Source organism: Spermophilus citellus (genome assembly GCF_964194105.1).
Source record: "Spermophilus citellus genome assembly, chromosome: 2".
NCBI classification, from domain to species: domain Eukaryota; kingdom Metazoa; phylum Chordata; class Mammalia; order Rodentia; family Sciuridae; genus Spermophilus; species Spermophilus citellus.
Window position 1 is genome coordinate 223,870,892 of NC_138183.1, and position 24,942 is coordinate 223,895,833.

At 33.8% G+C, this 24,942-nt stretch overlaps 1 protein-coding gene across 1 annotated transcript in view; it reads right to left on the reverse strand.

Annotated features, from left to right (window-relative positions):
- DCDC1 (doublecortin domain containing 1) overlaps positions 1-24,942 on the reverse strand; it is a gene marked incomplete at both ends in the record, with an annotated part of 489,436 nt that overhangs the window by 453,888 nt on the left and 10,606 nt on the right. The window contains 4 exon segments of the mRNA XM_081282196.1: positions 1,432-1,637; positions 18,898-19,060; positions 19,559-19,715; positions 20,931-21,200. Of these exon segments, the coding sequence (XP_081138322.1) occupies positions 1,432-1,637; positions 18,898-19,060; positions 19,559-19,715; positions 20,931-21,200 (796 nt within the window).

The window sequence follows — 24,942 nt, forward strand, 5'->3', positions numbered from 1 at the left end:
AGTCTCTATAGTCAACTATTCACTTATTTCAAGCAAAATTCAATTCAAAATAGTCTGGTATAAAAAAACACATCCATCTTGAGTTCATAATAGTTGCCCCCTGTTGGTAAGAAAAATAATTTCTATTTGATATGTATTTATGAGTCTTAAAAATGATAATGGAAAATATTTACTGGGAACATAAGTATCTATATGATTATTACTGAAACATATCCAATCATGAGTTTTATGAATTATGAAAACTTTCTTTGAGTTCCAGGCACATTGTACTCAATGCACAATGTCACATTTAATCCTAACAGCAACTCTATGAAGTAGAGATTTCTAGATGAAGAAACTGAGGCTCAGAGAAGCTAAATTGTCCAAAGTCTCATAGCTAGTGAATGGCAAAGCCAAGATTCCAACCTAGACTGTTTGGTTGTGCTTTACTGTCTCTCATGCTTTTTTGTAATTTTTATTTTTTATTGGTTCTTTTTAGTTATATCGAACATTAGGATTAATTTTGACATAGTCATAAAAGCTTGGCATACAATTTGTTCTAATTCAGTCCCCAACACTTCTACTTTCCCATCCTTCTTCTTTTCCCCAGTTCCCTTCTGTCTACTCTACTGATCTTTCTGCTATTTACTTATAACTTTTGATTAAATTAGTGTCTTGTGGATGTATATGATGGTGAGATTCACTGTGGTATATTCATATATGTACATAAAAAAGTTAGGTCAGATTCATTTCACTGTCTTTCCCTATCATATATTCTTAATAAATTTGACTCACTATATCATTACTAGACTACTTTAAGACTGGTTGAAACATCCATGAAAAGCTATATTTTTCAAATTCCTATTAGTGCCTCTGTATTTTTAATATAAAAGATGATCTGAGAAGTATATGTATTTTCTTTAAAGATGGGTATTTCTATGACAAGTAATACTACAAGTTTCATTTTTTTAAAAGTTTTGTTGATTATACAATATTTCTTAGGCTGTTCAGATTTATTTTTTTAATTTATCTGAATACTTTCAAACAAAATTTTAGTTATTTCAGATTTTGCTCATTCTTTCAAGGAGCAAGACTACTTTTAGTTCTTATTCTAAATGAAAAGAGGCATATTTGAGATTTGAAGCTAGTTTAGAGTAGCTTAATTCTAAATATCTTCAAAAATATTGAAACAACTAGAAAGTTCTTCCTGGTATAAACTATTACCAGGTAAATGGCCAACTATATTAATCAAATAAGTATCATTGCTTTGCTAAGGTAATTCATGCTATTAGTACAGTAAGTATACTTCCAACCAGGTGAATATATGTAACTCTTTCTTGATATTTTAGTTTATTAGTTCACATTGCTATTTAGAAGGAAAAAATAACAGATTTTAAAAATCATTAAAACTTTGAAATTTGATTCATATTTCAATATTTAGTACAAAATTACCTTTTTCATTGTTTCCTTTCCCACTGTAATCTCATGCCCATCCTGCCCCATGCCATTCTTAAAGAACAGAATTCGGATTGAGGTCTTCTCAATACGTTTCTTCATTCTAATAGAAAGTACAGGCTTGGTTTTCCGTCTTTTGACATCAGTAGGAAGCATCAGCCCACTCATTGTCCAAGTTACTTTCTTCATTAACAACAGATGGTCTAGAAGATAGTTTTTTAAAAAGCAAGTCAATATTTGGCTTCAGAATTAAAAATGGACACATCATGCTTCCCTTCCCTCTTTTACCTATATCATACACACTGGCCAGTCTCCATTTAGATGCTGGTTTTCTGAAATACTACCACCAGCTTCCCACTAACCGTGACATAAGCTGTAGCAAGCTGTCTGCTCTGATAGCTTGCATAAATCATCATTTCTGAAGGGAACAGATGTTCAGGATATGAAAGAGTAATACCACAATTTAGTCCTAATTAAAATTCACCTTAGCATGCCTCTATTACAGATCAGATGTGCCCAGCTGAAAGGGTCCAATCCCCTTTGCTGACTATAAAGCAACACAGATCCTGAACTTTGTGGTGGAAAAACACCTTTTCTCTTAAATATGATTTCTTATCCATGGTGCTTTAAAGATGATGACCTCCAAATATTAACCTTATACCATAATTCTTCTTCTGAAACTAGAATGAAGGTGCCTTCTAGGACACCATGTGAGAAATCCAAACCATTTCACTGGAAAATGAAAAACAGTTTTTCATTAACAGTTTACATTGACCTATACATTTGCAAAGATGTGTGCAGAAATTTAAGTTTCAAAACTCCCACTAATATTAATGGGAATGCAACTAAATTACTATGTATGGTTTTGAAAATATAAGGGTAAGAACAGGAGTGTGGTATATTGCATACTAAGCTGCTGTCAGCATTCCTTTCTTTTCAAGATGTTTCATTTCATAAATAAATAATTTGCACCTGAGCTATTTATTTTATTTTTGCACTCACTTTATTTTAGATCATATCCCTTTTCACATAAATTACAAAAGCACAAACGATCCCTCCCTCATCTGGTCTTATTTGTCCTAAAGAGAGAAATGTAATTTTATTTACACAAAACTAAAAATAGCTGCATTTACTTGTTTGTCCAAAATTCCAAATAACGCTTCTCTGTTAGCACTTTCCTTCAACGAAGCTTGATCTCTTTGACCTAGAAAATGTACTTTAGATAAAATCTGCTGTTACTGACATAAAACACATACCAGGGGTTGCTATGAACCTTAAAGTCTCAGAGTGGTTATATTTAAAACATTTTTAAAATCCTCTGTGCTACCATACCTTCAGACAGACTTATAGCCACACACACACACACACATACATACATACATACATACACACAGTGAGCAGAAATATGAACAAATTTGCAGAGTAAATTAAAATTAGAAGTTTATATATGTGATTAGCTTTCAAAAAGAAAAAATTAGCATAGTTATGTGTTTTTCCATTTTGTAATCTTAAATTGATAAGAAGTGAATTAGATAAATGATCTAGAAGTTAATGGGTTCATATATTTCCAAAGTAATTGAAAACAGATACTCAAGTAAATATGTATACATGTAAGTTCATAGCAGCACTATTCACAATAGCCAAAAGATGGACGCCAAATGCTTATCAATGGATGAATGGATAAACAAATTGATGTATACATAAACATATACATATACATAAACACTCAAGCACAAATATATATCACATATATACTAAGAAGTATTATTCAGCCATAAAAAAGAAGTAAAAAACACTGACACATGCTACAAAGTAGATAAATGTTGAAAACATACTGAATGAAGAAGCCAGACATAAAAATGACATATTGTATGATTACACTTATATGAAATATTCAGAATAGGTAAATCCATAGAAAAAGACATAAACTTAGGGTTGCCTGGGACTGAAAGGAGAGGGGAACAGGAAAAACTTAAAGGGAAACGAGTTTTATTTTGGACTGATGAAAATGTTCTGGAACTAAACTGTGAAAGTACTAAATGTTATTGTTCACCCTAAAATGATTAATTTTATGTTATGTGAACTTTACTTCAATAAATAAATAAAGATTGAAGAGAAGAAGTTCTAAAAGTATCTCTCAGAAAATTCTTAAAAACCTCACTGGAAAAAAAAAAAAGGCTAATGAATTCTTGTAGTTTAATGGGAGTTTACCTACCATATGGATGCTTCCAGATGCTCTGCAAAGCAGAAAAAGTATAAATTCTACATTCAAACTAGATTTGAATCCCAGCTCTTTTTTTGGTGATCCTGGATAAGTTATACATCCCTGAATCTCAGATTTCTCTTCTACCAAGTATCTAATGGACATCATTCCACAACCTGATGAAGATTAAATATCTTATATATGAAAGTACATAACATATTGAAGTCACTCGAAATGTTAGCTTCTTCCCTCTCCTTCCTGGAATCCTGCTGTCAGAGTCTGACAAAGAAAACAAGAACCCACTGAGTATCTGGACAGAGGGGACTGTGGGAACTGGTTACATAAGTGAAGGAAAAAGCTGAGAGGCAATCAAATGACAGTGAGCCAAGCCAGAGATTAACAACAGCATGAAACCACTCCCATAAAGGCCAGAAAAAAGAGGTATTACATCTGGATTTAGAGAACCTTACTTAAGGGTTTTCTCTTCAATTACTTCAGCCAGGGGCAAGGATTAGGCTAAAGTAAATAAAAGGACAATACCATATAATTCAAGGAGGTATGCTCATTACCCTCACACAACCCTCTGAGTGATTGAGTGCTTCCTCAAACTTTGTCCACAGGCAGTTCACTCACTCACTATAGTCCCAGCCTGGCACTGTCTTTTCTATATGCAAGACTCCTTGAATTCCATTAGAAATAATGCTTATTGTAAGCCAGATGCTGTCTTATGTGATTTAATACCTATAACTTATTCAGTTCTCTGAATAACATTAGGATATTGGTAATATCATCATCTTCACTTACAGGCAAGGACACTGGGGTTAAATAACTTGACCGTGATCTAGTAGTTGGTGTATGGTAGAGCTTGATATGAATTTGGTTCTAGAATTGTGAACCTAATAACACTATTCTGCCTCAACCATATATTTTCCTGCCATTATCTCAAACTCAATACACACACACACACATATTTATATGTATGTATATGAACCAAAACTTCACATCTTTCTGCACACATTAACTCACCCTTCACAGTTGTCATTTCTGTTAATGTTTCTACTTCTTTCACTGTTATCCAGACAGACCTTGAAAATTCAATACTTATTCATTTCTCTCAAACCAATTACTTATTAATTCAATAATATTTATTGGAAGACTACTCATCAAGACACCAGGGTGACAGCAGAGAAGAGTTCAGAGCTTCTTGGTCAAGACTGACAGTGAATGGCCTCTCTGAGGAGGTGGCATCTTAATAGAGGGGTCTGCATGATGAGAAGTTCTTTGTGAAGATCTAGGGAAAGAATACTCCAGGCAGGGTAAAAACCAAGTGCAAAGACTCTAAAATAAGAATGAGTTTGGCATGTTTTAAAATGAAAACTAAAGTTTAGTCAGATGTAGAGTTTATACAGACAAACCCAAAGAGGTAGAAAGGGGCCAGATTGTGCAGGTCAAGAAAAGGGGCTTTGATTTTATTCTAGATATGATGGGAAGCTCTTACATGGTTCTCAGAAAGATGCTATGTGAAGAAGAGACCATAGCAGAGCATAGTAGACACTGTTGGTGCCTTGCCAATGTGCCTTTTACCAGGTTAGTGCACTCAACTCCAGCTGTTGAGTCCTGTCTGCTACCATTTCACAGCTGCCCCCTTCTTCTAAGAACTGCCCTTGACTCAAAGAAACCTAGCCAAGAAATGCCTGAAAGGTTATGATCCTTTCCCTTCTAAGTGGGCAGACACCTAAAGCTAATGACTGGGGACTAAAACCAGTCCCCTTGCCTCAATGAGGGACTACTCTGTGGCATCTTTCATACTTCAGACTGGGGCTAGACATTAGCTGAACACATGGCTTGGCTGCATTTCAGCCTCTGCTCTGTGCTCTTTCCTCACTCACATTTCAACTGAGAGAATTCCTACAGTGGGACTCCTGGACAACAATCCCCACTTCAGTCCCTGCTTCTAGGGAACATGACCTGAAACATAAAGAAGAAGGAACATCTAACTCTAAGGGAGTTTTTCCTCAGAGTAACTCTTAGAAGAATAATTTCTTTCCATTCCCAGCTGGACTCACTTCATTTCTCTCTCAGCCTCTTATCATTTGCAAGAGCTTCTTAATTGTAGTTGCTTTTCCTCCATCACATCTGACATTCCATAGTCTAATCACAGCTGAATTTTCATAAAATATCAATTTTAAAATTGCCTAAAGGAAAATCTCTTAGAGATAGGTTTTGAAGTTTATCCACTTATCAAGTCAGCCAGCTGGTCTATCTGTCAGACAATCAACACATAACTGCTGAGCCCATCCTATGTGTCATATTCTATGCAAGGAAAATGAAAAAAGACATGAAGTCCCTTCCCTTAAACTTTATCTAACAGAAGAGTTTACAATCTCATACCATCCAAACTTCCTGATCTTATCTTACCCTAGTTTAGAGCCCTCATCCACTTAAGTCAATTGATTCTTTATCCCTTGAGAACACAATGTTCATTTTTAAACTCCACCTATTCAGACTCAAGTAATTCTCAAGATCCACTCTAAAATCTTCCCTTTTTGCTCCAGCACACAAAGACCTGTCATCTCTTTGAACCCGAAGAGCACTTGGAGCTTGTGCCACCCACCCACACATTCATTCATTCAATAATGTTTGAAAGCCTACAATATGTCAGGCACTGTGCTAGAACATACTTACATGGAGTTACTAAATGTTTTATAAGTATGTATCCTAGTTAATGTTTTATAAGTAAATATCCTATTTCTGTTCCCATATTTAAACCCTTAAAAAAGGCAAGAATCTGGGTATAGAACGCTACACGTGGTTTAGAACTAGATGTTACCTCTTCCTAGGCATTTAACTGACTCAATGATAGGAATTTGGTTTTATGCCACTTTTCATAAACATAGTAATTACATAATGTAAACTTTATTGCTTATGTGTATATACATCGGCCACTTTTAATCCCCACCTGTACCCAGTATGAACTTAAATATGATTGATTTACTACCCTGATGGTCATTGATGACCCCTAATGGCAGAGAATTTCCTTAGGAAAAGGATAAAACTTGCCTAGGAGAGTTTCTTGACAAACAAAAGCATAAAATGAGTGGAAGTAACTGGGAATATCTCAAATCCTTACACATGCCTCAAAGCTCCATTTAGAGGTCATCTCTTCCAAGAAGATGTTTCCAACTTGGATACTCTCCTCTCTGTTCTTTGTCATGACCTCTACTATTGAACTTGCTTCATTGAACATATAATTGTGTGCTTATTTGAATAAACACACAATGCTTATTTGAAGCATAAAGTAGATGCTCAGAAATCACTTGAGTAAATTAATGTGTAAAGCTACTCTTTCATTCAATAAAATATATTCCAATAAAAGTAATATAGTCATAATTCCAACATCTAAAGACACTTTCCTTTTAAAATGGTCTAAAATAGAAAAGATCACATTTCTGAAGTTCCAAATAGGTTTTCTGAAAGAATTCTAGATGTTTTAGGAAAACCATATAATAAACTAAAATTTGAAAATATAATTTATAATGTAAATTATATGTAGTTTTTTAATGCTACTCTAATTTTCATCTCTTTCAATATTGATAAAAATGGAAAAGCTTTACTGGCAATTTATACAATTTTTATAGAACGAAATATTTTTAAAGCAGACTAATGAAATATTACTAATAATGGCTAAAATGCATTAATAATTTATAATTTATAATTTATTAATAATTAATAATAATAAGTGGACCAGACCCAAATGACTCCAAAACCTACTTTCCTAACTATGACCCTGTATATTTCCTCAAGAGCCTATAATTTACTTCAAGTAACAAAAGAATTCTCCTAATTTAAAACAAGTGTATTTCCAAACATCTTAACAATTCCCTACATTCAATAAAATGGCTCCTCAGTGCCATCTAAAAAGTAGCTGTCCTTATTAAATGTCTATATTTTGATCAAAAGGTCTTCATGACAAAATACTGTAACATTTACAGATGTTATTATCTCCAATCAGAATAATACAATACAGTACAGTAGGTTTTTCAAGCTCAGCAAGCACTGACATTCTATGTCCCATGCTGTGGGGGTATCCTGTGCATTGTGGAATGTTGACCATCATTCCTTGCCTCTTCCCACTAAATTCCCACTAACTGTCCAGTGGCACCTTTCCAACTGGGGCAACCAAAAATGTCTCTAGAATTGCCAAATGTCTCCTGAATCAAAATTATGTCCACTTGAGAATGACTGAAATACAGAGGAGCAGGCAGATGTATATAAACTAACAGCACATACCATTCTCTTTCCTGGATTCAAACTTTACTAATGCCTTTTCCCCTCTCTCTTTGCTAAGCCATCTCCCTTCCTTCTCAGTGCCACCTCCTACAGAAAGCTTTCTTTGATCTACCTTCTTCAGGTTTTCCAGCTTGATCTATGTGCCACTTATTTTATTGAACTTCTCTACTTTTATATGTATGTTACTATTAGACTGTGAGCATTGCAAGGACTGCAATGTGTTTTCACATTTGTATCTCAGTTTCTGGTATACTGCTAAAAATATGCTTGTTGGGTATTGAATAAAATAAAAAATATCAACCATTCATTTTCAACATTAAGTATTTGTTTCCTGTTGCATAGAGAATATCAGATATAGTGCTTGAGACATAGTAATGCTCAACAAATATTTGTAGAATATGAGTACTATTTCATTATTATTAGATTAATTTAAAACAATGCTTTCATTAGGTGGATATTAATTTGATTCCTTTTTTCTCTGTGTTTGGGAAAATATTGCATATTTCATATCAATGATTAATGATATCAATGATTAATTAGCTATTTCATTATTATGTCCCTAATTGAATTTACTATGAAAAGAGAATATGTGTCATAGAGAATAACTCAGAGTAAGAAGCAGAAAAAAAAAACCTATAGAGCTAGTGCATACTATGGATTAGTTTCAGCATTGTAAAACTTTGAGGTAGAAAGAAACTTTAAAAATTATTGACTTAACCACCATTTCATTCACTCAATTATTTGTTCAACAAATATGTATTGAGCATTTCACACATGCTCCCCGTTAAGGACACTACACACAGAAAACCTCAAAGAGTTCTTGGTATGCTTGGGAAAAGAGAGGTACACACATGGATTTGAGGGAACATGAAGTAGGGAAACTACCACAACTTATACTAGTCAAGAAAGGTTTCTCTTAGGAAAGTCATGTGGCAGGATTTGAAGAATACAAGGAATAGGCAAAAAATTCAAAGCATAATCTCGAAGGAGAAAACAGTGTAGGTGAAGGCCGAGTCATGCAACAACATGATGAGCTATTGTGAGGCAGAGACAGAACAAGAAGGACAGGATGTAACATGATCTATACCTCATGCAAAACACTGAGAGGTATGATACCTCCCCAAATCAGGCCATTCTATCTTTTGGACAGATGGGGGAAATCTTCCTTACATTAAGGCAAAATTCATTTCCTTGTACAATAAAGCTATTGGGATAAGTGAAGAAAAGAATGCTCTGAGAAAACATTTCTAAAAATATGAGCCTGTATCTCCTACATGAGAACCAGCTGAAGATCCCAGGAACCATTCTATTTAGAGCATGAGGTGACATATGACTTCATGATAAGAAATGTGGTTGGAAACCTGATTGCCTTTCCAGAGGCAAGAATAAAAAAGAGAATCAGATCCTTCCATAGAAAACCTGAGGATGCTTAACAAAGATAAACTAGGCTCTAGCCCTGATGAGGAAGAGGATAATCTCAGAGGCTGGCAATGGGTAGAGTGAACAGTAAGCACAAAGTGAGGGGACTGTAGGGCATGTGGGGCAAGGAGCCAAGCTGAGTACTAAAATAAGAACCTTAATCCCATCCAAATCTACTTTGAACTTCTAGGAAAAATGCTAGCCATCACCAATAAGTGCTTTCAACAGTTGTCTTTCATTATTTTCTCATATTCCAAAATCCAAAATTTTTCAGCTATTAGGACTGAGATTATCTGTACCTATGTAAGAATGAGAGAATAGCTTCCTCGCATCTCTACTCGTCCTCCAACCATCTCCTTGTTGGAATTAGAAAAGAGTGAATATGGCCCCACAGGTCCCTTGGCAGTAAGAAGTGGTCTCCCCAAAGGTCATGCTATCTCAAGCTCATTCTTATTTCCTTATTTTCAATAACAGTTAGTAAGAACCCATCTATACAAGGTACTATAAGAAATATTAAGGGGCTGGGGATGTGGCTCAAGGGGTAGTGCACTCACCTGGCATCGTGCAGCCTGGGTTCCATTCTCAGCACCACATACAAATAAACATGTTGTGTCCGGTGAAAACTAAAAAATAAATATTACAATTCTCTCTCTCTCTCTCTCTCTCTCTCTCTCTCTCTCTCTCTCTCTCTCTCTCTCTTAAAAAAAATAAATATTAAGATAAGTGTAAAATGAATCTGAGAGTCCTTTTCCATTCCCACCTACTTCCTCCCCCACTCCACCCTCCAAAAAAAAAAAGGAAGGAAGGAGGATGGAAGAGGAAAGAATGGTTAAAATAGGGCATTCATGGAAGGATGTGGGAAAGCTCAAAACCTTAGATCCTCAGATTCTATACATCCCTTAGAGAATCATTTATCCACTTCTGTACATTGTCTGTCTTTATAGCATAACAATTAGCCTCTCTGTAATGTAATTACTTTCGGGCTGGCACACCCTGATTTTTTGCCAAATGGGAACATTAACAATTCTACATGTGAGTTTGGAGTAGCGGATTTTTAATATGTTCTTCTTAAACATCTACTCACTCAGTACAGTCAAGCAGGCTGTTCTAAGGAGATCTTTTCCCTTCTCTTCTACTATCTCCTTGTTGGGACATAAATGGTTCACGATGATCTATTTCATTTGGTCCTTCATACATCCACTGAACAATCTTGTACATCTATCTATCAAGTTCCAGGCCCTGTGCCAGAAAATGATGCTAGTAAGGCAGCCATGGTTCCCATCCTAAGCAAACTTGGTCTGGGGGAATAATAGACATTTCATTAGGAATTATAAATATGATGATTACAAATATGACAGTTGTAAAAGGGGACTTAAGAAAGCCATAAGAAGTATTCATCCTAGAGGGAGCTTCTCCAGAATAACAGGAACAAATAAATTGCCTTTTCAAGCATGAATCTCAACAGTAGGACATTGGATTTCCTCTATGGACAGTTCTTGATTCTCCACCTTAACGGTGCTCTCATCAAAGTCTCTGCCCTATACACCCAAATTCCAGAGAATTTTCCCACGTTATCATCCATTTCCTCCCCTAAATTTGCTAGCCACACTTCATGGCTTCCTCCAAAGCATCCATGACCAGAATTGTCTCAGCCTTTTTTTCCACAGTCACTTCTCCCTAGAAACTTCTCCCTGGGTAAAGATGAGAGTGGTGGCTGGATTTTTCTGAGGTTTAGAAGGTTAGCATAATCTTAGATGATGCTTCCTGTGAAGAATCCCAGTGTATAATTATTTATACACTTACTCTCTCTCTAGCACTCAAAAAATGCTATGCCCCAACTATGAATTATGTTTTATTTTGAAGAATCCACATTTTCTTTTACTTTCTTGGCTTAATTTTTAGCCAAATCAAGAAAAATATAAAGCATTTTCTAGTCTGTTTCCATGTTAAAAAGTCTATCTACAATATAATTACATTTCCTCAGTTTAATTCAAAAATGAAAATCCAATGAATGTCATAAAATTAAATAAATCCAGGTGCTCTCCACATTAAAGCTTTCAATTTTGCACATACCAAGCAAAAAGAATCTTGCCTTATTCTACCACCAAAATAAAAGCAGCAAACTTGCAACTTCAAATTGAAGAGCTTATTAAAAATCTTCTTATCTTTAAAAATTCATTCTCTTGTAGTCGGGCAATAAACTTGAAAACACACTAATGTTCTGACTGCCAAGTAGGTATAGATAATGACATTAAATATGAACAAGCACATAATTTCATGAGTGCAAGATGAGTTTATAAAATATAAATGCTCTGACAGTATGAAAACATACTGCTATATTCAATTATATCATCTGCCCAAAATACAATTGCTCCTATGTTTGGTAAATAGATTAAATCCAGGTCACATTCCTGCATTCAATTGAGTTTGTAGTCACTCCCTTTTCTCTAAATACTTGCGCTCTTTGTTTCTGCATGTTCATAAGTGTCATCATTTATTGCTATAGGCATGATGGCTATATTTAACTAATAATGACAGTGGTTGTCATTAGATTTTAACTCAGTAACACTAGTCTGACATATCATTTGAAGTATGTCTTCAATTTAAATTTGATTAAAATTACAAACATCCCATCTTTTGTGCCAATCAAAATGTTGTCACCCTTTCCCTGAACTTTTCTATGAACTTTGTTTAAATAAGTTATGGCAGCTGAACTAGTTAAGGCTATCCCTGGGTCATGAACATAGTTTAAAATACAAATCTTGGAACAGAGCAGTGTGAGTCTATTTAGGACTCTTTTTATAAAAAGGCTTGATCTTTACCTAAATCTCAGATTTTGAGAGTTCAAAGCCTCTAACTCAGATTCCCAAACCAAGCTGTACACACCACTGCTCAGTAGGGATTTTAATTTGATTGAGTATATTTCAAAAATCTCAGACCTGGAAAATACCTTTTGTAGTAAAATCAGGTACTTATGAAACCTATATGAAAAGCTTGTGGAGACATGCCTAGAAAAGGATGGAGCAAAATAGTGTGAATACAGAGCAGGTAGACAGACAATATTTTTAACACCTATTATGTGCCAGATTTTTACCCTTATCATTGCTACTCCTCATAGCAATGCTGTGAGATGTATACAATTATGCTTGATTTATGGATGAGGAAACTCAGGTTTAGAGAGATTAGTGATTTGCCCAGGTTTACACTCTAATTTGCTTTCCTGGCAATAATAAATAGAAACAAGATTTTTGTTTTATTCCTGAACACAGACAATTATTCTCAGAAGGTTATTAGTGGACACAGCTTCTAAGTGACAGCCTTGAAATCTTAGTTACACTGTTTATAAAATGCTGGTCTCATTTTTTAAAATTTAGGCTAGGGATTTATCTTCAAATAATTTATCTTTATTAGAAAAATAAGATAATATTCAATAACTTTAAGGTATTATTACATTTGTTTTATAGATAAGGGCAACAAAAGAGCAGACCAGTTTGCCCAAGGTCACACACTGGGGGCTAGAATCTTACAGAATCATCTGATTTCACGTCTAGCATTCTTTCCACTAAACAATAATGCATGTCTCATGCTCTCCTAGCAGATATCTGAAAGCTTCAAAAATGAACAGCATGAAAGGCAAACTGCTCTGAAAAAGTAATTACCAAATGTATAAATGAATTCTCAGGTAAAGTAACAAGCAGGGTAGGCAGTCAATTGTTTAAAAGTTTTAAGTTAAAGCTTACTGTATATGCTCATTTCATTTTACAAGTCCCTCCCTTTGTTTCTGTAACATTATTTCTTCTATTCTACAACACTTTTTATTTCCTTTATAACACGTACATTGCCAATACTTATTTTGGTTCTTTTTATGTTTATTTTCTTTATCTTATTCCACCTCACTAGAACCTAATCTCCATGAAACATCTGTCCATATAGACCACTATATTCATAAGACATGGGAGCAGTGACTAGAACATTGTAGGAATTCAATAAATATATGTTCACTAGATAAATGAACAAATGTTCTCCTTTTAACTTGGACTGTTCTTTCTGACTCCTTAGACAGGGAACCACAGTTTTTGAGGGTGATGTTTGTTTTTATTATATCCCACATAGTCTCTCAGTTCTAGTCAGAGAGATGGAATGTGTCCATTCTCATCCATGCAACAAACAACTTGAGGTAATAAGGACAATATTTATATACCTTCTGAATTACTATTCTAGTGATAGTTAACATTTTTCAGTGTTCTTCACAGCTGTAGCAGAAAGATATTATAAAAAACCATTCAGATCAAGTGTGGTTTGATATCTAGAAACTTTGGATTTCAAGAAAGTTCTTAAGATAACATTGCATGATATATACATACATAAAATAACATTCTTAAGATAACATTACATGATATATATTCATTACATGTATATTATATATAATTATTACATATAATAATTATATATACATTACATGATATATGTGTATATATCATATATTATGTAATATCGTCAGGGAAGTTCAGGGTAGCAGCCTAAAGTCAAACACATTAATTATTATTCAACAATATACTTGATTAGTTATAGTAAATAAGGTAAAGCTGTTTGGATTTCTACAATCTTGACTTTGGGAATTACAGATAAGGGACTATGGATTTGTAACACTAACTCAGGGGTTATAAGGAGTACACCTAACAAACTTAAAGCCATAATTGGGTACATGATATACAGAAACCATTCAACCATTCAAATTATCAGGATTATAGTATCTTTGTAGGCATCTTCATTAAATAAGTATATCCTTTGTGTATGTGTATAATTAATTCAATATTTCATGATTATCTTAAGAATTTAGGTGTTTCTCAGTGATTTCATGTTTGACAGTATGAAGGGAAGCTGTAAACCACATGCAAATGCTCTAGGTTTTCCTACTGGCTAAAGTCCCTTTTCTCCCCCTTTGGTCTCCCGCAATTTGTCTTCAAATCCACTTCTATTTATATAGTACCCGTACTACAGATTTAAAGCCTTTGGAAGAGGGAAACACATGAAATACATGCTTATGACTTTATCTTCATCTATATTAATAGAAGAATCTTCCTTCTCTGTGTTGCAAGTTTCCTACTTTTGAGTATACACAGCCAAGTGGGAGATAAAATGAACAACAAAATCACCTAGCATATGTTCTATTGAAACCAAATTATAAAATTAATTTTGGGAAAACTAACCCTAACTCCTGTAGCTGCCTAAATAAATTATTGTTTGCCCTATAGATAGGCATCATGAAGTTAAGTATTAGCTTTAGCAGGATGAAGCAGCCATTGGTGTAGGCAACACTATTGCATTCTGTGTCAGATCCAGAAGGAGAAATAGCAAGATGTGGTGTGATATGAGTAGTGGGTCGCTTCTTGACACTTGTGCTTTTAACACAACTATTAAAAACAACAACCTTAGTAAACATATAATGAACCAGAATATAACACATGAATCTAGGTTCATTAAACTAATGCATTTTTTGAAAAACAAAATATGACAGAACATTTTATTATTGAAGCAGATATGAAAAAAGTGTTATGCTGGCTATTTAGAATGTGTCCTGTGTGTCATGGAATTGAAATATTTCCAAATCATCAATAATTAAAATGATGAGAATCCATCATTTCACTGACATTTACTTCTACATGAAAAGATGGCCTATTTTAAATATGCTCACACATATTCTTGTCAATCACAAGCTGTCACAGCAAATTATTTCATTTTGTAGATCACATGGCAGCTAGCAGAAAATCTTAAGGTTTAAATTTAGATCTTAGGTGTACTATCAAGAACTCCTTTCATGGATTTTTTTTTCCTGTGACTACATCTTCACAATACAGTATTTAAAAGATGTAGAATCTTATTTATAATACTCAGTTTCACTTCTGGTTAAAAAACCTCAGGACTGAAATGTATCACTGTAAATGATAATTCTGAAAGCCAAATAGTGGAGTAGGATATACAGGAAATAGTGGAAATATAAAACTAAAAAATTTTAAAGACAATAAGAACTCCATGCAGTAAAATTCATTAGGTAATGAATTGGGTCTAAACAAATCCTCCCCCCTATTTTATTTAAGATATTTAATTAATCACTGGGCACAAACCATTCCTTATGCTATATTTGCAGTGCCAATATCTCCTAGCAGTTATAAAGGGGCTGAACTTTAATAAAATGTATGGATCTCATCCAAGAACTTTCATTGTATTACCATTAAGCAGAAGCTTCAGGAAATTGTGAATAAATCCCAAACCATGAAACTTAAGACTCTTTTTTGAAAATGAAAATTTTTGAAATGTCTTTTATAACAATTCATTAACTACACCTTCCCAATTCCAGAATTACTAATAAATATCAGAATCTTTAAATTCCAGAATTATAAAACCACAAAACATTTTCATCTATAATTTTCTATATAAAATTTCCTATTTTCTGATTTTTTCCATATACAATTCATGTTCATGATCAGGTATTCAACTTCAAAATCTAAGAATTACTCTAATATTGCATTGCAACATGGAATGCTTCATGTCAGTCTTGACCTTGTCCTGACCTCTAAATGAAAGCTTTGTGTTTCAAAGTATATGATGAATAGCTCTCTGGCTTTCTATTAAATACAGTGCCTCTAGTTGTCTACAGTGATGTCCAAAAGGGACAGTAAAATAGTTTTTTAAAAAAATCAGAGATGTTTGGGTTTTTTTCCTATCTTAGTAAACCTGTAATTATTTTCCAATAGCAGGAAATTTTCAATATTTACACTGATTTTCTAAATCACAGGGAAACCAATGAGATATTGAAATACAGTTGCCAAAATATATATTGTCTTATTTGGCCTTCTTGTAGCAGTAATAAGGTAATTTTTCCTGTAAAGGACCCCTTTGATTTACATTGTTGAATAGTGTTCTCAGTTTTAAGGATTTATAACTTATTTACCCTACAGTTTAGGTTCCTCACAGATATACAGTAAGTATTCAACAAAAATTTTTACTGATTTAAAGTTTTTAACAAATTGAATTGAAATCAGAGGTAAAAGAATAATAATTTTTAAAAAAGAAATCAGCATAAGTCCCCACTTTGTTTCTGATCTGGCCTATTACCTGGCACATAGTAGGTTCTAATAAATTGCTGCATGAACAAAAATCAGTAACTTGAAATATTGGCCAGTTACCTACTCTAATGCTTTTTGGCTGATTTTATACAAAATACTCATGCTCATTTAGGAGTTATAGCAGCAACATCAAGTCTTATTTTTCCATGATTTACCTTTAGCATATTAAAATTTCCAACTTATGATAATTCCTCCTCTTCTTTTAAATGTATCTACCATCTTCAAAGTTATTCAAACATGCTTTATTTTTATGGTATATTTTTGACAACAAGTTCACAAATTGCTAAAAAATCTATAATACATGTTCAAAAGGTTATCTTAAATCTGATTTAGATGATATAAAAAAGCATATGTGAATATGTGAACATCACCCACATCAAGTTAAATATTCACCTACATACATACATATATGTGAAAGGTAATATTTAGCTATATATTTACATTTATTTATATGTTTAATGTTTTGAATGAAATCAAATATCAGTGTTTAGGCTTATTACCTATGAGCTTAATTTAAATGAGGGACTTTTCCCCATTATACTTATCCTAAGTCCTTTTAATGGACATGTGATATGCTAGTCTGTGTCCAAGCTCACCTACAATTTCTTTTCTCAAAAGACAAGACACATCTGCCACCTGCTCTACTCCGTGTCCCAGCAACAACTGTCGAGCAGCATAAAGATTGATTATCAGTCAAAAACCATTGCACAACACCAGATTTTGGTGGGTTAAGCTTGCTGATCCAGCAAGAGATGATGTGAAATTTTCAGGAGTGTGTGCCAACATTTTGGTGCTAAAAGAACAGCAGTGCATGTCACAGTGAAACACAGCCAAAGATATGCAGACAAAGCAGAGAAGTTTTTGTCCTGGACTTGGCTTTTCAAAGGATAAAAGAGAAACAAAAAGTAGGAGAAAATTAGTTCATACATTTAAAAATCATTGAAAAAGTTTAGTCATGTATGTGACATTATTATTTTGGGCATACATGTCCAGGAAATTTTTTTAGCTTAGCTATAAATATTTTTATGCATTTCTCTTCTATAATACCATTATTCATATGAAAGACAAATAATAAAATGATCAAGGATCTTACTGAAGTAACCATTACATAAACTTCTGACTTTAAAAAAATCATAGAAATGCATTTATTCACTAAGATTCATCATTCATAAGCAAATTATTCAATGAATACAAAATAAAATCAGCTATTTTTTAAAGTTAAAGCAAAAATGTAGGTCTACATGATCACATGGGGGAATTTTTAATGAATATTACAGCAACAAGTTTATTTACAAAGACGAAATTATCTTGAACTTTCTGTCGAATTCAAGAAATTACTTATTTTCTGATGATCAAGTATTATCAAAAAGATAGAAATCTTAACATTATTTTATATAATAACATTAATACAAGAGGGATTCTCATCACCTCATCTGTAATAAACTCCAAAATTACTTTTCTCCTACTTATGCAATTACTGCCTAGACTTGCCTTTGATTCACCAGCTTTATAGGATCTGCAGAAAAAATTACATCTAATACAGTAAAAAAAGCATAAGGGAGTATAGCAGTTAGAAACACTGAATTTTTATGGCAAAGTTCTTATTCTTTATGTTATTTAAATCTGATTATCATACATAGCACTTGATAACAAACTCTGGGTACAAAATGCTTTGAAGGATATTCTTAGATACTGGCGCTTTTCTTTCTTTCTTAAAATGTATCCTTTGTGATTGAAAAAAAGTTTTAATTTTAGAAAATCCTCACATTTCTGAATTATTAAAAACAATGCACTTTTAAAAAAACCTGACCAGAAAATCTGTTCTGAGATTATACATACAGGTATGTGTGTCTCTGTGTGTGCACACGCACATGCAAATGTATTTCAAGGTTTTTTTTTAAAAAAAAAATCAAGCTACTGCATGTACCTTGGAAAAAAATTATTAGGAGAATCACATGTATATAAGAATTATATTTTCATTACTGGCCATATTTTCATAGTTATGGATTGCCATCTGAAAAAGAACCAAGAGTATAAATGAATAAATGATACTTGAAACTTTGAACTAATTTCTGAGAGGATAAGTCTAATGAATTATGTCTGTTGAGTGTCACAGAAACTAAACAGTAAATTCAATAATCTCTGATTTAATTTATTATATTTTCACCATTTAACCTCCTGCAGGCTCCCTAATGTCTATTCAGATCTATATTAAATTAAGCACCAATGCTAATGAAGGGCAATAAACGTGGCTATCAGTGGATTTTTCTTTCATTAAGCACATTATCCTCTTACTGAGCTGTAAATGCGTAAACATTAGTTTTGTTAAACCATGCAAAAAAGATGGGATGAAAATTATTTTTAATTGCACCCCTTAAGCAATTTATTATGTATGGGGGATAGGGTTTTTTCCCCCTTTTTTACCTTCAATTTTTTTGAATGGATCTAAAAAGGGCTCTCCCGTTGAAACATAAACATCAGCTTCATGGGGTATATCTTCAGATTCGAGGACTTCCTTGCCATCTGCCAAGAACACTCGTCGTGCGGCCATGTTCAGATTCAGCTTGTCTGTGCACTCCTCTAGCAACTAGAAGAAAACAAGAGGTAAGACAAAGTGATTTATGAGAAAGAAAGTAACACATTTCCATAAAACAAAAGGTTCTAACAATCAAAACAGAAGCCCAAGTGAGTCACTTGCCAAGTTTAGTAACTCAACCCATATACTGTAGTTATTTTCTAGCAGTTAAATATATGGAAATAAAAGGTAAATTAAAGCACCAAGAATATCTAATTATGATCTAATTTTAATCCTTCAACTTAAGATCTGTCATTTTAATAACTCTACAAAATATAATGTCATTGAATTTGTTTAATAATTAATCTGTTTAATTAATTACTGTTTATATTGATTTTTTAAAAAATAAAGGACTGAAATGACTGTGAGATCCACACATGTAAGCAATTTACAGGTTCAGATTGATAAAAACAAAACTGTAATACAATTAAGTGTCATCTTTCATTTTTTAATATCATAAAAAGAGCAAGGGAGAAAATAAAGTGCTGAAAAGTTTGGAACATTAGTTACCAAGGTGACCATTGGAGCAGTAACTTTGGCAAAGACTGTTCTAGATCCATTTTTGTAAGCTGTTACTTTAATCACTCTTGGTTGAAGTTTGTACCTTTGAGACAATCTTTGCCAATTCTGAGTGGACTGAAATTTTAGAGAGGAGAACTTTAAAACTCTAAAAGAAAACAAAAAAAGAACACACACAAAAAAATGGTGCATGTTAATTACTAATATCTTTTAAATAAAATTTACCATAAACTTTTAAAAAATATATAAGCCCTAAAGATTGTTCCTTGTATGTAAGTGTTCCCCAACAAAGCTTTTTATGGAAAGAGACTGTCACTATTAAATATCCAAAAACATTTAAAATAGGATAGTGTGCCAAACTGGCTTATACAAAACAGTTATCTTAGAATTAATGATTTTTTATCATTTTACATATAAAACACCATAATATTCATTTTAACATTGTATATCTGAAAAATTAGATAGCTAGATCTGTCATGTTCTAAGAGCAAAAAATAGTAATATAGTCTTAATGTCTTAAAATAGTAAATGGCTAAAAGTTTCCACAAGTTTTTGTGTGCATGACAGTTCTTTGATTTTTTTTATTAAATTCAAATAGATTTTTATAACTAAAACTTTAATGCTATATTATTTGAATTGCCTGCATTTCAAACTATTTGGGAGCAGTAAAAATTGATATTCCAAGTTTTGTCTTCAGTTAAAACCAGTTTTATCTTTATGATTTTCTTGTCAAAAGTATATGGTGAAGTGGCAAACAAATTTTCGACTCCAGAATTTTCCCATCATGTTAATTTGCAATGCCACAGAAGCAAGTCCACATCTTAAAAACTTTGGGTAAGCTAAAATCACAGCATACCCAAATATTCAAACACCTAAAAGTAATGGGAGTATCTGTTTCTTTAGTTTTTAACCAATATATTCTGTCTCTTTACTCTGAGGTTAATGGTTTAAGGAGAACAATCTTGATGTGAAAACATATATACAAAATGGTTTTATAATAAGTTCATATCAGTTCCATTCTGTTGTCAAAATATTGGTTAAATATCTAAAATAGGCATTTCTACTTTAAAATAAATATCCTGAAAGCAAAGATATTTTCTGGTCCTATTCTGATTTTGCTTCAAATAATCTTTTCAGTTTCAGATAACCCAGGTTGAAGTGTACCTCTTGTTTTCCACAATGTAATTAGCAACATTCTACTCTGGTGCTTTCAAAGGAAAAAAAACAAACAAAACCAGAAACAAGCCCCAAGAGATATGTTATCTTTTAATGTCTGAAATAGTTAGCTGAATAACTATAAATTCTGCTCAAAAGAAAAAGCTTCAACAGTTGGTTAAAAAGAACAGAGAACAGCTTTGATTACCTCAGTTGACCCATCGGAGCACTGACAGGTCTGTTTCTCTTGGATGCTGATATAAAACAAGAATTGTTTTTACTGTTTGATTTGTAGCTATCTGGGTTTGATATTTCATCATGGCTGTGATCTGATGCTGTTTGATGTGTACAGCAATCTTGAAATCCTGACCCTTCTGATACTGCCGCTGAATGCAAAAGTCTGTCGGGGCCAAACTGAGGCTGCAAATAATCGTCAGTAGTTTTAATAACTGCTTTTGCCTGGGATAACATAAACTCCCTGAAAGAAACAAACCATGGAAAAATACCTATGAGTTGATTTACAATCACTTATTAACAACTGCCACATAATAACTAATTGTGGGCTATGTGCTAAACAAAATACTATAGTTTTAATTAACATTTTGTTTAAGGCTTACAATATCATGGGAAAGTAGGTAGTATTTTTATCTTCATTTTACACTCTTAAGAAATTGAGGTTCAGAAAGGTTAATGAACTTGCCCAAAGTCAAATAATCAACAAGTTGAGAATTTAAATTCACATTTATAACCACTAAGCTTCATTGCTTTACTTAATTAAATTAAAGAAGAAAGATTGTATAATGCTTGAAACACCTAAGTAAAAATTTTAAATTCTTAGATTCACTTTATTAAGTACTCTATGTATTAGAAAAGAAAAAACTTAAAGTGATAAGGGCCCTAACCTCAAGAAACTTGCAAACTACTATCTATCTATCTAAAAAAATTATATATATATATATATATATATATATATATATCATAAAACTATCAGTATTTAAATGCAAAAACAAATTTCTGAAGGTCAGTTTAGCATGACTGGGAATAAATTGACAAAGGCTTCATGCAAACCTGAGATTAGAGTGACTGACTCTTCCCAGTTTGTTCAGGACTGTCCTGGCATTGAAAATCCTGAGAACTCCCTCAGTCTCAGACAAACTGGGATAGCTGGTCATACCACCTGGTATTTAAACAGAAACAGTAGCATTTAGGTGAACTACAATATGTGAACAGAGGGACGTATGACCTGGTATGATATGCACATAGCAAAGTTAGGCAGATGGAATGTGTATGCAGTTTACTGGTATAATAAAATGAAACAAACTTCAAAATACTTGAGAATATTAAGCTGTGAAATTATTGAGCATGAGGATGGTCAGCTTCCATGTACTACCGTAATTAGGGCTATGTTTACACAAAGCAAATCTGCCTCTTTCCTATTTTTTAGGTCCTCCATAATTCAAAACATAATAAAACCATCCCTCACACATACAAACATACACACATACTATTATAAATTAACATGCTTAGTGTCAAAAACTCAGCAAGGACAGCCCCTCTTCCAAATCTTTCACATCCACAAAGATTATTATAATCACAACTACTTCTTCTGGTCTGCCTTATGTTCACAACTGTTTCAATATTCAGTTATTTCCTTGTGTCACATGGACTAGTGTATGTGTGTGTGTGTGTGTGTGTGTGTGTGTGAGAGAGAGAGAGAGAGAGAGAGAGAGAGAGAGAGAGAGAGAAGGGGGGGTGTGGGGACGGAAAGCGGAAACACAGTGGATTAACTGGAACTAAAATTCTGGGATCCATGCAGAAGTATTTTTGCTGTAGTCATCACATGTTTGTATATTAGTCTGCACTGGACTGAGGATAATACTGGGGAGAGGAGTGGTCTTCCCTTCACTCTGAGGATCCACCCAGGTTGAAGACTGGGGCAAAAAATGTCTTGGAAAGATCAGTGGCTTCTGGCAAAGGTGAGACCTCCCTTTATACCACCTTAGCTACTTCAATTTTGAGAGCAGTATTGAGTGGTAGTATGTGATCACAGTCATGTCACACTGTTAGTGTTTGTGCAGCAACAGCCGCAGCGTTGCAAATGGTCACCAAGCTCTTCAACCTGGAACAGCAGTAGTAAATAGTCCAAGAAAAGATTCAGAGATTTCATCAACAGTTTCCAGTTAACCAAACAATTACTTGGAGAGCAAATTCTCATGTGAAAAAAAAAAAAACTCCCTACTTAAAAGCAGAAGGAAGCATCTTTTCTTTAAAATTTTTTGTTTTTAATGTATTTTCATAAATACATTAATGAATTTAAAATTTTAATATGCATTATTTCATTACCACAAAGTAAAAAGTTGTTTTCTCATATTCCAAAGTTTTAAGTATATTTTCTCTTCTGTACTCCTTTTTATTTAACAGTGTTTCATGACCACTACTCATGTTACTATGTGGTCCACATAGATTTTACTGGAATGCAATATTTCATATAACTTATATTTTGCCTTTCTTTATCTAATCAGGTAGGCATTAACTATGTTTTTGGCTACCTGGCATGTTACCCTGTCTTCTGGTAAGAGCATTTGCATCCTTTTTGGAAATTCTTTTTCCCCCTTTCCTTTTGGAAATGTTTCCATTAACATTCTTTCCCATTTCCACATGATTCTTATAGGGTTAGTGCAATAAATTACATAAGATTTGCCTGGTAAAATGATTAAAATAATAAATTGAAATATATGGTTCAATAATCTATTTTATGACTTTCTTTTTTCTAATAATTTATTTCTAAAATGGGGAGAAAGTACATTTTCCATGCTAATACATCATATTGGCCCAATATTTTTATAGTCTTCAACCTTGATTTGTTTTAACAATATTGATGATAAGCTTGCAGTAGTTTTTATTTTATTTGGGGGGTTTGTTTGTTGTTGTTGTTGTTGTTTTGTTTTGGTACCAGGTTTTGAACCCAGGGGTTCTTAAACACTTAACCACATCCCTAATCCTTTTTTGTATTTTTTAAATTTTGTTTAGAGATAGGGTCTCACTAAGTTTCTTTAGGGCCTTTCTAAGTTTTGCTGAGGCTGGCTTTGAACTTGCAATTTTCCTGCCTCAGCTTTCCAAGCCACAGGGATTACAGGCAGGTGCCACTATGCCTGGCTGTGCAGTAGTTCTTAAACACTCTCAAATTCTTCTTTTTTTTTAATCACAATTGAATCTATAGCTATATATGTAATTCATTTTATTACTAATCATTTATTTCTAATCATAGAAGCATATAAGAATGCAGTATTGCAATTGTAAGTGTAGGTTCTAGACCATTTGTCAGTGTTGGTCCAAAGGGATGTGGGTCAAAAGGTAAGATTGTTCTCCCTAAAATCAATCTTAAAGGTGAGGAATTAAAATCAATTGCCAGCACGATAACTTCATCATCATAATATAGAACTTTATTCTCCCTTCAAAATTTCCCCCATTTATTTCTGATAGTCCTCAAAGTAGCACATTACAAATTTCTAAAAGTTTTTCCTAAGTACCTACAAAAATTGGTTAGTGAGAGTCACAGATGTTTCCACTCTCCTCACTGCTCCTCCCTAGGCAGATAGGGCGAAAGGAAAAATGGCCATTTTGAGAAAATGGAGAAGATTGATACAGTATGTTTGTCTTGTTTTGTCTTGAAATGTTGTATTGTCTTTGTGATGAGAATATGGAAGGGGTGAGAAGTAAATTACTAAGGGAAGGAGGCACCCCAGTGGAACCAAGAATAGTTAGGGCATGTGTTGACGGAAGCCCAGGAACTCTAGTCAGAAAGAAAAAGAAAGATCAGAGGAGGAAGAATTATCAGGAAAAAAGCTGCAGCAAAAGGCTATTACTGAATACTTTTCATTACCGGAGGGTGCGTGAATCGGCATGGCGGCTGCCACGTACACGAGCCGGTCATGGCGCAGCAAGGACTTTCCAAGTGGCGGCAGCTGGCTCCCCCGCCCCGGGGAGTGGGACACCACTTCGAGAGCCCAAATCCAAACCTGACCCAGAGGCACGGTCTCGCAGGCTCTTGCTCCCTGTGCCCAGTGGCAGTTTGAGTCCAGAACACTCCCTGGTCTCTCCCCGGGGCCATCTGGGGTTTCCCTGGACGCTGCAGGCGGAAGACAGGCCCCGTCCCTGAAGTTTGATCATTTCCAAGGCCAGTAACTACAATGGTTCTCCCACACCTGGAAGCTAATGAG